Source organism: Lissotriton vulgaris, chromosome 9, assembly GCF_964263255.1.
Source record: "Lissotriton vulgaris chromosome 9, aLisVul1.2, whole genome shotgun sequence".
NCBI lineage: Eukaryota > Metazoa > Chordata > Amphibia > Caudata > Salamandridae > Lissotriton > Lissotriton vulgaris.
This window is the reverse complement of record NC_141697.1, coordinates 347307153-347322723: the sequence shown is the minus strand read 5'-3', so window position 1 is coordinate 347322723 and position 15571 is coordinate 347307153. Positions and strand designations below refer to the sequence as shown.

Below are 15571 nucleotides of genomic sequence, written 5' to 3'. Positions count from 1 at the left end.
CAACGCAACTTTTACAACTACCTACCATTACAACGCAACTTTTACAACGCATACCAATACAACGCATTGCGCTGGGGGGCACTCTAGGATAGGGAATAAGTTTAATTTACTATCCAACACCTTCCCTAGTGTCCACGGGGACTGGAGTTGGAATAGTAAATTATACTTACCACTATCCAGCACCTCTAAGCGCTATGCGTTGTAATGGTATGCGTTGTAATGGTATGCGTTGTAATGGTAGGTAGTTGTAATGGTAGGTAGTTGTAACGTCATACATCCAACTGTGCTTACCCTATATTTACTCCATATGTATTTTCCAAGACACAGAACCACAGGAAAAGGAGGGAGACCAAGGACCTTAGGGAGGAGAATCTGCTGCCTCACAAGCGCTGGGGAGACGCGGATGCATGCAGATAGAGTGGTGCCTGTAGGACCACTGGAGCACAGAGAAGTAACACTCAATTGTTAAAGATGTTCCCTCACCCACTGTCACCTACATCGCTGGCTCCCAGCAACTATGTGACAACCTATTCAACTTCTTTCACAGCAAAATCGCAAACATCTACAGCAACTTAGCACACCAACCTAACCGCAGAGAACCTGCTGCAAACCTACCTACCTGGCCGAATGGACTCTCACCAGAAAATACAATGGCAATCATGCAGACTATCTACTCCGAGGTCCCAATGGATCCAATGCCCCACCCACATCTGCAACCTATAAACATCATTAATCAGTCCCACCAACATCAACACATCCATCACATCGGCCACTTTCCCGGAAGAATGGAAACTTGCATCACATCGGCCACTTTCCCGGAAGAATGGAAACTTGCAGAACACCCCCCCCCCCCCCCCCAAAATCCCCCCACTCCCCCCCCCTTCAAGAAGACCACAGCCTACCCAAATCAACTGTGCAACTTCTGACATCTCCCTGCTTTACTATCCAACCAAAGAGATAGGTTGAGAGTTGCTTGTTGATGACCTTCTCTACCTCAAATGTAACCATTTTCTAGCCAAATATAAGGGATGATTCAGAAAGAACCAAAGCAGCACTCAACACTGCCACCGATGACATTCAAATCATACTGAACAGAGTAGAAATAGTGGCCCTCATTCTGGTCAACCTCTCTGCAGCCTTCGATACGATCTCTCATAACACCTTTATCAGAACACTCCATGAGACTGGCATAAAAGTATCCGCTCTCAAGTGGATCTGTTCCTTCCTCTTGGAAAGGACCCAAAGGGTCAGACTGCCATTCTTCAAAAAAAGGGCCCAAGAAACAGATATGAGATAGCGATCAACCCTCAGCCCCACCCTTTTCAGCATATACATGGCTCTGCTCACCAACATCATCCAATCACAAGATATCCTCATCTCTTACGCTGATTACACCCAACTCATCCTCTTTCCGACAGACAAAACCACTGCCCGAACAACCTTCACAACCATGGTAGCAGACTGGATGTGAACCAACTGCCTGCGCTCAGCTCAGACAAGACTGAAGTATTGGCCTTTGGCAACAAGACCTTTCAATAGGACTCCGCTCGGTGGCCATTGAGGTAGGACCCACAGACCAAACAAGAAATCTAGGGATCATCCTAGACGACAAGCTCAACATGACTGCTCGAGCCAGCGCAGTGTTCTTCTCTTGCTTCCATACACTACGCATGCTGCGTAAAATCTTAAAATGGTTGTCTCAGAACACCAGACTGACCGTCACACAAGCAGTCATTACCAGCATGATTAATTCCGGCAAAACTATGCCGAAATCTCCAAACCACTCGTACGCAGACTCCAGACCAGCTAGAACACCACTGCAGGACTTACTTGACCCTCCAATGCCGCCCCCAAATCACACCTCAGGAAGCTTCACTGGCTCCCCTTTCACACGCTCCCTCAATTTCAACTTCACATGCACACATACAAAGCCCTGAACACCGGACCAGAATACATGAACAGCTACATACTTTCACCAACCCACCAGACACCTACGCTCTGCCTTATTCACAAACTTGAACACATTCCCCACATCCGCCAAAACAAAACTGGAGGTTGCTACCTCATATATATCGCACCCAGGACACAGAAGGACCTCATTCAACACATGAGAGCATCCTTCTCACTTCTTGAGTTAAGCAAAGCTGAAGACATGGTTCTTCGTAAAAGCACCTTGGAGACCACAAACCTACACACCTGTCACGAGTGCCTGGATACCCTTTTGGCTGTTTAGTATGCTATTCAAATCAATATTTGCTTCCCGTTGAGCAAATCTTCCATAAGGTAAGATTATGTAGAACTTTTTCATTTTTTGAAAAAAATCTAAGGTGTGTGCTTCCTTCTTGTACCATACATCTGTTACCACTCCTACTCAGTCACACCTCACCTTCCCTGCCTAGCTGCCTGGTAGAGGCCGTGGCAGTACTGTGTGGCCCTCCGCACCTCTGAGGGATCCTCAGAGCCCAGTCATTTCTCCATACCACCCCCACTCGGGTTCCCGTTCCCCAGGCGGCCGAGTATCTGGAGCCGCTCACAGGCAATTCCACCACACCTGCTGTCTGCCTGGGGAAACCCGGCGCACCAGAGCACGTCCCGGGGGGCAGTGCAGTACCTAAATCGTTCCAGGTGGACAAGTACTTCCCTTAGTATATCGCCATGGGGGGCACATTCAGATCAGTGCACATTCCTCTATAAATAAATTGTTTTTTAAATCTCATGAAAACAGCTAAACAATGTGTATTTTCTCAGTCAATGAGATGTAGATTTACCTCACTGCCTCCTTTAAAAATGCATGGATCTTCACAGCTGCTTTTCTTTGCATGAAATGGTGTCTCACGCACTGCAGATATAAAACTATTTTTGGCCTCCCATTATTTGAGCCTGCAAATTTATTTATGCTGAACTGAAATAAACATTTCCAATTCTGGAGCAATGCAGATTTCCGATGTTTTGGGTTCATCAGAGTACGAATATGCTACTTACCAGTATGCATCTGTTCTTGGCATGTAGGGCTGCTGACATTCATATCTTTGCATAGATCGCCGCCTAGTGTTGGGTCCGGATGATTGCACATTGTTGTCCTGGAGAAGTCTTAGAAGTATCACGGGATAGGTGGCTCCTCCCCTGGACTACAGTGCGCATGGGCATCCTCTCCATCCTCAGATTGTTTTTCGCCATTGTGGCAGAGATGGAGTGTAATACAGTGAGTGATGTCCGTGCTACATAGAAATTCTGAATGCTACAGCTGCAACAGGCGCCTATGGAGGAGGGTGGGCGATATGAATGTCAGCAGCCCTACATGCCAAGAACAGATGCATACTGGTAAGTAGCATATTCGGTTCGAGGCATGTGGGCTGCTGAATTCATATCTGTGCATAGATTGCATAGCAGTTTCTCCTGTTAGCGGCGGCTGCCCGTGCCAGCTGCAGCAGTCTGAAAAAGGGTTTTGAGAACAGCCTGTCCTACAGCGGCCTGCCTGTCCTACAGCGGCCTGCTGTCTAGAGTGTACATCTACGCAGTAGTGTTTTGTACATGTATGAATAGTGGACCATGTGGCTGCTTTACATATCTCCTCTAGTGGGATGTTACCCAGGAAAGCCATGGATGCCCCCAACTTGCGTGTGGAGTGTGCACGTGAAGGAACAGTTAAAGTGTGTTTAGCCTCGATATAGCAAATTTATATACATTTAACGATCCATCTGGCTATTCCTGATTTTGAAATGGGATTGCCTTTGTGCTGTGGAGCAAAGGCGACGAACAGTTGTTTTGTTTTCCTGAAATCCTTAGTTCTGTCTATATAGTACATGAGGGCCCTCTTCACATCTAATGTGTGTAGGCACCTCTCCAACATTTTCCGGATTTGGGTAGAAAACTGGCAGTTCTATGGTTTGGTTCATGTGGAACTGCGAAATCACCTTAGGCATAAAAGTGGGGTTTGTACGCAAAACAATTCTGTTTGGGTGAACCTGTATAAATGGCTCTTGAATGGTCAGCGCTTGGAGTTCACTAACTCTTCTGAAAGCCACTTTCCATGTCAAAAATTGAATGTCACATGAATGTAGAGGTTCAAAGGGTGGCCCCATGAGCCTTGTGAGGACCAGATTTAGGTTCCAGACTGGTGAAGGTGGAAGTCTTGGAGGGATTACTCTCTCGAGTCCCTCAAGAAAGGCTTTAATTGCAGGTACTCTGAATAGGGATAGGTGCTGCCTGTTTTGCAGGTAGGCTGCTATTGCGGATAGATGTATGCGGATGGAACTGTAAGCCAGATTACATCTGTATAAATGCAACAGATAAATAATGTTCTGAATAGATGCATCTAGGGGGTTAATGTCATTATTGTTGCAGTATATGACAAACCTTTTCCATTTCGCCGCATAACATGCTCTAGTCGTGGGTCTTCTTGCCTCCTTTATGACATTCATACAGTCCGGAGGCAAGTTGAGGTATCCAAATTCTAGGACCTCAGGAGCCAGATCGCCAGGTTGAGCTGTTGCGGATCTGGGTGCTGAATTTCGCCATGGCTCTGCGTCAAAAGTCCGGGTGTTAGTCGCAGCCTCTGATGCGGAACCACGGAAAGTTCCACGAGCGTGGTGTACCATGGATGGCGTGCCCACGTTGGAGCAACCAGGATGAGTGTCATCGAGTGTCGCCTCAGTTTGCGTGCCACTTGCGGTATCAATGGTGCTGGGGAAAAAGCATATGCAAATCTGCCTGACCAGTTCATCCATATCGCGTTGCCCTGTGACTGCGGATGTGGGAACCTGGCGGCGAAGCTTTGGCATTTTGCGTTTTCCCTTGTGGGGAATAGGTCTATCTCTGGATGACCCCACGGCTGGAGTACTGATGGATGCATCTCCCACTCGTGCATCTGGTGGCTGTGCCTGCTGAGCAGGTCCACCATCTGGTTGTCATTGCCCGGGAGGTGTTCCGCCATGAGGAACATGTTCCTCTGAATGGCCCACTTCCACATGCTCTGAGCCAGGTGAGACAACTGTGGAGTGTGTGTTCCTCCCGGCTTCTGTATGTAGTACATGGCAGTCATGTTGTCCGTCCGGATCAACACAACTTTGTTGCACAGATGTACCTTGAAAGCTTTCATCGCCATGAAGATTGCCATCAGCTCTAGAAGGTTGATAGGCATCTTCTTTTGCTGTGTCGTCCATAGTCCCTGCACTGTGTAATGGAGTACATGAGCTCCCCATCCCTGGAGAGACGCGTCCGTTGTCAGTATTATCTGTGGTACAGGCTCTTGGAACGGTCGGTCCTTGCAAAGGTTTTGTGGATTCCACCAATGCAGAGAGTTGTATGCCCGACCGCTCACCAACACTAGGTCTTTCAACTGCCCTTGCGCCTGGTTCCACTGACGTGCCAGGTATGTTGGGTGGAGTGGCTGTAAGCTCTAGACAATACCCGTACTGTACAATATCTCTTACCCACCTGTCTGTGGTGATGGATTTCCATACAGACAGGAACTGTTGTAGTCTCCACCCGACAGGTGTTAGATGGTCGGGGGGCAGTGACAAGGAGTCACTGTTTGGTATTGGCAGAGGATCTGGAGTTGTTGTTTCCTCTTCCTCTGCCCTTGATGTTATTTCCTCTATATCCACCTCTGGGATTTTTATTGTAGGTGGATTGTGTACCTCCCTTGTTATACTGCATTTGTTGGGTGTTTTGGCCCCTTGACGGTCCTCTGGTATTGGATCGACGAAAGGAACCACCCCGAAACTGCTGCGACTGCAGAGCCCCAATGGATTTCGCAGTTTCCGTGTCCTTTTTTATTTTTTCTAGGGTGGCATCAACTTCTGGGCCAAACAAGAAGTCAGTGTTAACTGGCTGAATAAGAATGGTGGTCTGTATTTCTGGTTTGAAACCAGATATTCTCAACCAAGCATGTCGCCATAGCATGACGCTCGTGTTGATAGCCCTAGCTGCAGTGTCAGCTGTGTCTAGTGCACACTTGATGGAAGCGTTGGAGATCAGCTTCCCTTCCTGAACCAACAGCTCTGCTCCTTCCTTGAATTGTTCCGGGAGGTGCTGTAATAATGTCTCCAGAGTATCGTAGTGGGACCGGTCATATCTGGCCAGAAGCGCCTGAGTATTAGCAATACGCCAGATGTTTGCAGCCTGTGCTGCCACTCTTTTGCCAGATGTTTCCAGTATCTTTGATTCCTTATCAGGCGGAGGCGCATCTCCTGTTTGCGAGTTTGCCCTCTTTCTTGCATTTGCAACTACCATAGAGTCTAAAGGCAATTGTCGTTTAATATAGGCAGTATCCACGGGTGCCGGCCTATACTTCTTTTCTATCCTCGGGTTAACTACCCTTGCTCTAGTATTTTCCTTGAAAATGTCCTTGGCATGTTTAAAAACACCAATGAGCATTGGTAGCGTCTTTACACTTTTTTCGGAAGTTGAGAATGTGTCCACAAGGAAGTCCACTTCCACAGTATCACTATGAAGTTCAACGTCATGATTTAACGCAGCTCTTTCAATCAGAGCGTTGAAAGCTGTAGTGTCTTCAGTTGGAGATGTTTTGATATGGTAGACCATAGTATCAGGGTCATGTTGTGGGTCTCCTGGGTCAGCAGGGTCTGCCCATGTCTGGTTCTGATCATCAAGATCAGTGTCCATCACATCACCATCACCGTCATTGTCATCGTCACCTGCCCCTGCATCTGAGTAAGTAGGGGAAAAGGATTGAGGCTCCTGCTCATACGACTGCAAGTGTTCGACCATCACTGGTGACGCAGGTGATCCCCTCTTTCTTTAGAGGAATCCTGAAAGACTCCATGGACTTTTCAGGGACTATTTTCCTATTGTAGATAGACAGTCTTCCCGTTTCCGAGTCTATGAACTGTCTCGGTTCTCGTTCTTCGGTCTGTTTTGTAGGCCTTTGGGTCAATGCAGGTCTTGTTATGGGGCCGATGCACTGTTTCGGCTCGAACATCTTCGGCCGCACTGCCGGTGGTAAACCGTATTTTATTGGCGCCGACGTTGTGAGCGCGGTGACCAACTTGGTAGTTGTGGCTTTCTTCGGTCCTGCCCTTGAAGCCTTGTCTCTGATTCTTTGAATCGACTCCGTACCGTGTAGGGCCATGACTTGGGCCTTATGCGCCGCATGCACCGCGTCGGCATCTGACGTGGAACCGACGTTCGCCTCCGGTCCCGTCATTGATGGAGGATTGGTGCCCTGTCTCGATTCGAGCTGTGTAGCTGCTCCCTTCGGTGCTGACGTCTTCGACTCGACGACCTTCACCTTGGCCTTCGGCGCCCCGCTACTCGAGTCGAGGGCCTTCTGGAAGCTTACCGCATCGAAGTCCCTCATCTGTTTTGTCGTCCCCGAGGGTTTTGAGGCCTTGGCGCCGACTAGAGCCAGTTGCACTTTCGGTTTAGATTTCGACTGTGCTGACTTCGGTTTCATTTTGCTGAGATCAACCAAGGTTGGTTTCGAAACCGATGGCACAATTAAAATGTTTAAGTCGGGCCTTTTTGCGGGGCTGTTGAACTTGAAGGTAGATCTTGGGTAAGGCCTTGTGGCGATCCCTCGACCTGAGCCGTATTGACATTATGTCCATCGGCCCCCGTATCGACGGTTGGGCCTAGCTCCTCTGAGCTATCTTCCTCAGCCCGAAGGGCCTGAACGTCGTAGTCTCCTACCTCGTCAACGACTTCATAACCCTCCTCTTCTTCCAGATATTCCCCCTCATCGGTCTCAAAGTCGGATCCATGCTCCGATGTTTCATCTTGGTCCGGTATCTCGACTACTTCTTAGTCTCCGGTCCGAAGATATTATCTGGTTCCGGCGCAGGCCTCTTCGATTCCAATTGAGCCGCGCATCGGGTCCGAAGAGTCTTCTTTGATCTGAACCAGGAACAGGCCATACATTGGTCTTCATTCTGGTCCGGTGATAAGCATTTGTTGCACACAGGGTGGACGTCGTCGTGTGCATATTTGGCGTTACAAAGCGGACACAGTTTGAAAAGCCTCGACTTTAGATCGATGAAACTCGATGCGAGAGGTGAAGGAAGCCGTCTGACAGTCGATGTCCTTTAGATAAAATGTTATCGATACCGATCGAAATGATACAGACGCTCGCGAAAGCCTTTTGGCTTTGAGAAAAAGTTTCCTAACTTGAGCTAAGATTTGAACATCCGAACCCAATGGTGGAAAAAAACAATCTGAGGATGGAGAGGATGCCCATGCGCACTGTAGTACAGGGGAGGAGCCACCTATCCCGTGATACTTCGAAGACTTCTCCAGGACAACAATGTGCAATCATCCGGACCCAACACTAGGCGGCGATCTATGCACAGATGAATTCAGCAGCCGAAATGCTTCGAACATAGAAGTTTTGTTTCTGGAAATCAAGTTATTCTTGTTTTTAGAACTTTACGGGCCAGCTGTTATGGACACCAGTCTACAACCTTCGAAATCTCTCCAGGTGGTATCTGTGGAGAGCAGCCTTCAGGCTTAGTCCTGAAGGAGCGTAAAGCAGCTTGTTTTACCAGAAAGCAATCTTTTAGTATTAAGTGAAAAAGAACTATACAAGGTGTTTATAAAAATATGTATTTATTATACAATACTTTAATAAAGTTTAGATATCTCCTACACGGAGATAAACACAATGCACACAATACTTTTCACAGAAATTCAGTAAATAGCACGAAATACACAGTGGACCCCAGGGGGGACCAAACCATATACTAAGAAAGTGGCATAAGAACCACGACTCGGGTCAAGCCAATGTCTAGAGGACGTAGAAGCGCCGGGGACCCCAGGTGAGTGACTAGGAACCCCACGAGAGCCTGTGCAGTGTGAATAAACTACTGCGCGCTCCGTACAAGTCTACGTGTAGTTCGAGGTTGGAATTTGAAATATTAAAGACCCTTCCCAGCGGGCACGGAGGAAACCCCATGGAAGACAGAAGGTTGGAAAGCCACCCCACCCGTGGATACCCTAGTTACCCACACCAGGGAAGCCAGGTGCATACATGTGAAGTGGTGTCGGAAACTGCAGTCGAACCCAATGGAGGACTTCAGGAATGTGCCACTGTTTTGAGAAGAATAAAGTGTCCCGTGGAATCTGAAGGTGGATTCAAGATGAGAGGTACCTGCAAGCAGAGGGGACAGAGTCTTTGTCACTAAGGACTGACCATGAGAATTGGAAGATGAATGCCTCCAATGTCGGGTGTTGCAGGATGGGAGACTATGACCTTGACTCTGCAGCTGTGGAGACCAAGCGACACGGAGAAATACCAGGAACTGTGCACGATGTATCCCACGAAGGATGTCGAATGGTAGATGACCGGCGGGAGCACCAACAAATGTAACCAAAGCAGGAATGGAAGAAGGAGCAACGTCGGTACCAGCAGGGTCCAGGGGACTCTCCACAAGCAGGGGAGTCATGGCAGGTACCGAGCAATCAGGGGAGCCCAATACAAATAAAAAGGTGATTGACCCTCAAAAAGACCAGAGGCACTGGAGTCACAAGAGGACCTCGAGTGACTCACCAAAAGATGCAGGCCATGGTGCACATTTTGCGGTGTGGCTGAAGATTCTGGTCACTGGAGGTGCTCGATTGGTGGGGTTACTTGGAGCCCGAAAATCTTCTTGGAAAGAAGCCACCAAGCCTTTGCAACTGCAAGTTGATGCAGTGCACAGGGGTTTGTTTATTGCAGCCCCGGCCTCAAGAGATTTTGAAAACCACCACCTCTGTTGCTGAACCTTTCGGAGTCCAGAGGAGCTCAGGATCAGCAGACCGGTTGACTTAGTTGCGGTGGTTGTAAATGCAGGGGAGTGACTCCTTCACTCAAAGGGAGATTCCTTCAGGTGTCTTTGATGCCCACAAGCCTTGAAAGGTTCCTGTATGCTGCACAGACAATGCAGCAGACTGAAAGGGGAATGAAGTTGAAACTGTAGAAGTGGTGTCTGATCTGAATCTTGTCCCACAACAAATCTAAGGACCTACACTCAGGTAAGCCTTAAGTACACTAAGGAAAGGGTTGGGACGATTCAGGGATCCTCCCAGGGGAGGGCCTGGACAGTGGGTAGGTTACTCAGGTCCTTTGTCTAGTATCACACCAGCAAAACACACAAGATGATGGACGGAATGTTGCACAATGGCACAACATTCACCCCAGTCACAGATCTGGGTTTAATGCATCGTTATTTTGCTCACCACGCCACCCCAGTTCAGACATGGCCATATGCAAATCAGTCTTTACCATGTGCCTCATGGGAACAGTCCAGCCCGAACTGCCAAACCATATCTTCCCTGGACTGGAATCTAGCATCCTAGGACAGTTTTCTGGCTATCAGCTGTCATCAGCCAGAATAGCTTGACTCCAGTGGCGTAGTGAGCACGGGAGCAAACAATTCTCAGGACTGGTTTGAACTGGACTATGAACAGGGACACCAAATGTGCCCCTCATGCAGATTGATTGGAGCTGGCAAGCGCACCCACCCTACCCCAATACACTGAATCCTGTCTGGGAGGTGGTCACACCTCCCTGTGACAGAATACCTATTTTTCTGCCTTACCCTGCTCAAGCTTGGCTCAGCAGCAGGAAGGCAGAATCGGGTCTTTGGTCGGCAGCAACCATTTTGTGCTGTCCGGATCAAGAGGCTGGTACCAGGAACACAGAGTCTAATGGAGGGCTCTTCCAGTTCTTGGAATCATACCTCCCACACTGTTTACTGTGTGGGAGGTATGATTCAAACATGTTTGATACCAAACATGATCGGATTTGTTGCAGCCAGTTTCGAGATGGTCATAGCGTAATTACGAAGTGCCCCCTCTACTTCACTGACAACCCGGGAGAATAGACTCTGTAGGGGCGTCTTGCTCATGCAAGGGCACCATCTCACTTCCAACCAAGCACCCTGCCTTCAGGATTGCAAAGGCCAGCTAAGGGGTGACATAGGTTAAGTGCAGTGACCCTAGATATAGGAAACCTATATCTTTAGTAAGTGGTGCAAGGACACACTTACACAGGCTGCAATGGCAGGCCAGTAGTTCCATTTTGAATGGCATCTAATGGGTGGCATAATACATGCTTCAGCCCATGGGAGACCTCTGGGGTACCTATGCCCTGGGAACATGGGTACCATATACTAGGGACTTATAAGGGTTCCCCAGTATCCAATATGGGATGTACCCAAGTACTGAACAAGACAATTTAAGTAGAAAGCATAGAGACTGGGGTCCTGATCAGCAGGATCCCAGTCAGACTAGTCAAATACAGCTTAGCACCAGGCAAACAGTGGGGGTAACCACAGAAGCAGATCCTACTTTCCTAACCCGTGGCAGCTACTTTTCCTAGTAAGGCAAGGTAACTTTGAGAACGTTTACATTTAAAATGTCTTCCAGGCTGCGCTCCAATGTAGTGTAGTGTAGGGATGCCCATGTCAGCAGGGCTGTCTCCGGCCTGGAGAGCCCACAGCAGAGGCACAAAGAGGTGTGAGGGCTCTGCCCTGAAGCATGATGAAGATAGACTAAAGCTTGGCCTCACCTTGAGCTCCACCCCAGCATCTACAGAAAGATCAGTGCTTCGAGAAGTCTAATCATAAGCAATTTGCCAACAAAACTCTTCATTGACCACCAGCTCACAATCAGCTGCTCCATTCGTGAAAGTCATTCAGCTACTCTCGTCACTAGAACCTGTGCCCAATCACAGAAGGCAGAAAGGAAGCTTGGAAGAAATGAAAATGTAAGGAGGCTAGAACAGGAACAAGGATGGAGGTAAAAAAGTGAAAGAGCAACCAATTAAAGAGACAGCAGGAGGGCAAAAATGAAAAAAAAGGGAAAAATGGAGTAAAAAAGTGGGGGATAAAAGGAGAGCAGAATGAAGAGAAGTAACAGCAGAACCAATATGCAGAGTGGGATATGATCAAGAATTATGTGGAACACAGTAGACAATGCTAAATGGGTGGAAAAGAATAGATCACAGATTAAGGGAAGGAATGAAGAGAAATCAGCATAAGATGGCAACCTAGAAGAAAGGAGATGCTGCCGATAATGGGGGAGAAAAGATAAAGTAATGAAAATAAAAAAATAAAAAGCCGAGTGAAAATACAGAAGCCTTGTGTGCTACATGTAAGATATAAGTGAGCTACAACAGAGGCATGATGCACCAAGGTAGTGTGTGTAATCTACTGCCCTCCGACTCCAACCCTGATTAAGTAGTGTGATAGTTATATACGGACTGCAGCCATAAAAGTGTAAGCTGCAGGTCACCAGTCCTAAAACCCTTCACAAAGCCTGATGGGTGAATGCACATATTGTTGAGCTATATGTTTCACACCTCCACCACAGGCTGAAACCACAACTAGATCATTGTGTTTAATGCCCCAGCTACAGAAATGTGTATGTTGCAGGCATCAGTCCTAGTGATAGGTCTCCAGTGCCCTGTGTAGGGCACTTGCAGCGCCAGTTGTGTATTAGAAGAGCCCTAGTGTTAAAAAGTAGTGTTTAAAAAAAGAAAGAAAACATGGATTATTGCAACGCTACAGGAACCAAGAAAATTCATGCCGTATGGTGCACTGTGAAAACTAAACAGGACTGCAGGATTTTATCATTGTGTGTTGGGCAAATCTGAGGATTGCTGCATGGCAGCGTTTGGTCGTATTTGCAGTACTGTACAGGTCTGAGGACTATCGTAGACACGGAGAACAATGTGCATGGCTGCTAGTGTGCAAGTCTGCGCAGGTGGGCGGGTGTAGGCGGGCGGGTGTAGGTGGGTGTGTGGGGTGTAGGTAGGTGTGTGGGGTGTAGGTAGGTGTGAGTGGGTGGGTGTAGGTAGGGGTGAGTGTAGGTGGGGTGGGTGGGTGGGTGTAGGTAGGGGTGGGCATAGGTAGGGGTGAGTGGGTGGGCGTAGGTAGGGGTGAGTGGGTGGGCGTAGGTAGGGGTGAGTGGGTGGGCGTAGGTGAGGGTGGGCGTAGGTAGGGGTGAGTGGGTGGGCGTAGGTAGGGGTGAGTGGGTGGGGGTAGGTAGGGGTGGGTGGGTGGACGTTGGTAGGGGTGGGTGGGTGGACGTAGGTAGGGGTGAGTGGGTGTAGGTAGGGGTGAGTGGGTGGGTGTAGGTAGGGGTGAGTGTGTAAATAGGGGTAGGTGTGTTCGGGTGTAGAAGGTGTGTGGGTGGGGGTAGGTAGGTGTGGGGGTAGGTAGGTGTGGGTAGGGAGGTGGTGTGGATAGGGAGGTGGTGTGGATAGGGAGGTAGGTGGGTTGTAGGTGTAGGGGAAGGCGTGGGTGTGTGTGTGTTCTATGCCTATCTATAATGGATGCGGGTGTTACCAGCGCTTCTGCCCCCTTGCTTATACATGAGTGCCCATATGCAAAGAAAAGAAAAACAAACTCATTCCCCAGTTCACTACTCTGTCCTACCCTCTACTTCTCTCAATATATCCTCTGCCTCCACTCACTCATCCCAAATCTCATTCTACTTATTATTTCCAAAATACCCCTTTCTAGACTTTCGTACCATCCCTACAGGCTCACCATAAACCTCATTCCAAAACCCTTTCTAAATTCTTCCCTCATGTACCCCTTCCTCAAACTAACTCCAAATGTCTTACTACTATGATCTCCCTAATCCTTTTCTAGACACTTTTCCCTCCTCCATCACTCCTTTTTACTCATCCCAAACCTCATCTTAATATTATGGTCTCCCAAATAACACGTTCTAGACTCTTCCCTATCTCCAGTATTCTATTCAATCCAACTAACACTCCACATGTCCACTGCTCAAATTAACCTATTTCCCATCACTAATCCATTTGGGTTCCGGAGTAATGTGCTACTCACAAAAAGTGCTTAGCTGCCTAGTCAGGGGTAGTACGCGCGATAAAATTACAATATTAAAATAAAATTTACAGAGAAGCTGGGACATATTTACAATCTAGATGAACAGGTGCGATCAAGATGTATAACGTGCTAGATATAACTCACCTTTCCTTCCTCAGCAAATCTCTTCAAATAATCCTTGAGCTCTGTTTTCAGGTCATTGTATTCTATAAAGAAAAGAAAATACAATGAAGAAAAAAAAGCACAACATTAACCCCTTCGACACTCATGACGAGCTGGGCTCGTCATGGTGTAGCCTTCTCATACACTGATGACGAGCCCAGCTCGTCATAAAACAATATAAAAGAGCAAATCCCAGCACAGGAGGGGAATTGCCTTAGCAGCCATGGAGTTAAGCGATTCATACCAACATGCCAAAACGCACTAAGTTCTGTCTGCAACAGGACACAAATCTACCATTCAGGGGCCAGCATGATTTCCCTCAAACGACAAATCAGTCAAAAGCAGCCAGTCTTTTCTTAAATGAAAAGGGGCATAAGGGTGGAGGGAAGCATGAAAACCAAGATAACTGGAGAAAAACGGAAACACTACATGTGCTAAACTGCCCTTTAGGTCATCACAGATAGAATGAAGACTGAAGAAAATTCTGGATGTGTTCAATAAGACAAGCTGTCTTTCACTAGTTTACCAGTCTTGGGCGATGCCATCAATCTTTTATTTCAATCCATTAAATGCCCCATTTAGCACCATACAAGCTGGCTAAAATAAATGTTATTTGAAACAAGATGGGAGTCTGAATTTGGACTGGCCACATGACACTTACCATATATTAACTCCACCTGCTGAACCCGATCCATGTTGCTCAGTGCAGACATTAGAGGATCTTGCCTAGTCGCATTATCACTTTTGCCCTTCGTCTCATAAGCAACCACTGTATCCAATTCATCCAACATGAACGGCAAGTCCAGCTCCGAATACATTTTCTTCAAACAATGGGGAGAAAAACATGCAGGTAATTTTAAAACTTTCAACATCTAAATATGCAAACTCCTACCATAAGTACTCTTCATGTCAGCAGACTGCCTAGTGACGAAGGAAAACATGACTTTGCAGTTGTAAAAAGCACACCTAAACACCCTAGAACTTCCCACAGCATTCGGAAAAGAGCAAGTATACCAACAGAGCAGCGAGCCTACCCGACTCAATTCTGAAAAGGGTATAATATATCCTACAACACTGTGAAGCACCATGCACCTATCAATCATGTATTTAATTTGAGCACTCTTTTTACAATCATCTAGATTCTCGGTCCATTTAACATGCAAATTAGATCTGTACATCTCCAGAGTGCCAGAGGGAGTGAAATCTATTCTAAACGTATCCTGCTTGTCCCAGCTCAAATGGAAGTTCAATCCGCCACTTAACCCCAATAATTTGAGCACCCCCCACGAGTTGCTTTTTTATATGTAGAAGTCACATTTATGATCTTACTTTTCAGTCCGTTTTACAGTTGTCTAGTCCCAGTCAAGGGATTTGTCACATCATAGCAAACACTGAGAATCTAGCGATGAGCCGATTGAAGTTACAAATCGTCGAGATGATATCCTCCTAGTACCCGAAGTAGACTACTCACTTTAATTTTTTTCAAACACACCCAAGGAATTTTTGGACCACAAATGAAAACTACAGCCAATAATAGCTTGTTGCTTTGAAGCCCTTCATAAGCTAAACCACTAGCTATCCTGCTAGAGAAGTGTGAATACCTTCCTCCAGAG

The 15571-nt window shown here is 47.4% G+C and overlaps 1 protein-coding gene across 1 annotated transcript in view; it reads right to left on the bottom strand.

Moving 5' to 3' along the window:
* The window catches only part of UBR7 (ubiquitin protein ligase E3 component n-recognin 7), a 57916-nt gene that overhangs the window by 20498 nt on the left and 21847 nt on the right, over window positions 1-15571 (bottom strand). The window contains exons 9-10 of the mRNA XM_086937705.1: window positions 14620-14779; window positions 13941-14002 (exon numbers count right to left, since the gene is read on the bottom strand). Of these exons, the coding sequence (XP_086793831.1) occupies window positions 13941-14002; window positions 14620-14779 (222 nt within the window). The remainder of the gene's footprint in view (window positions 1-13940; window positions 14003-14619; window positions 14780-15571) is intronic.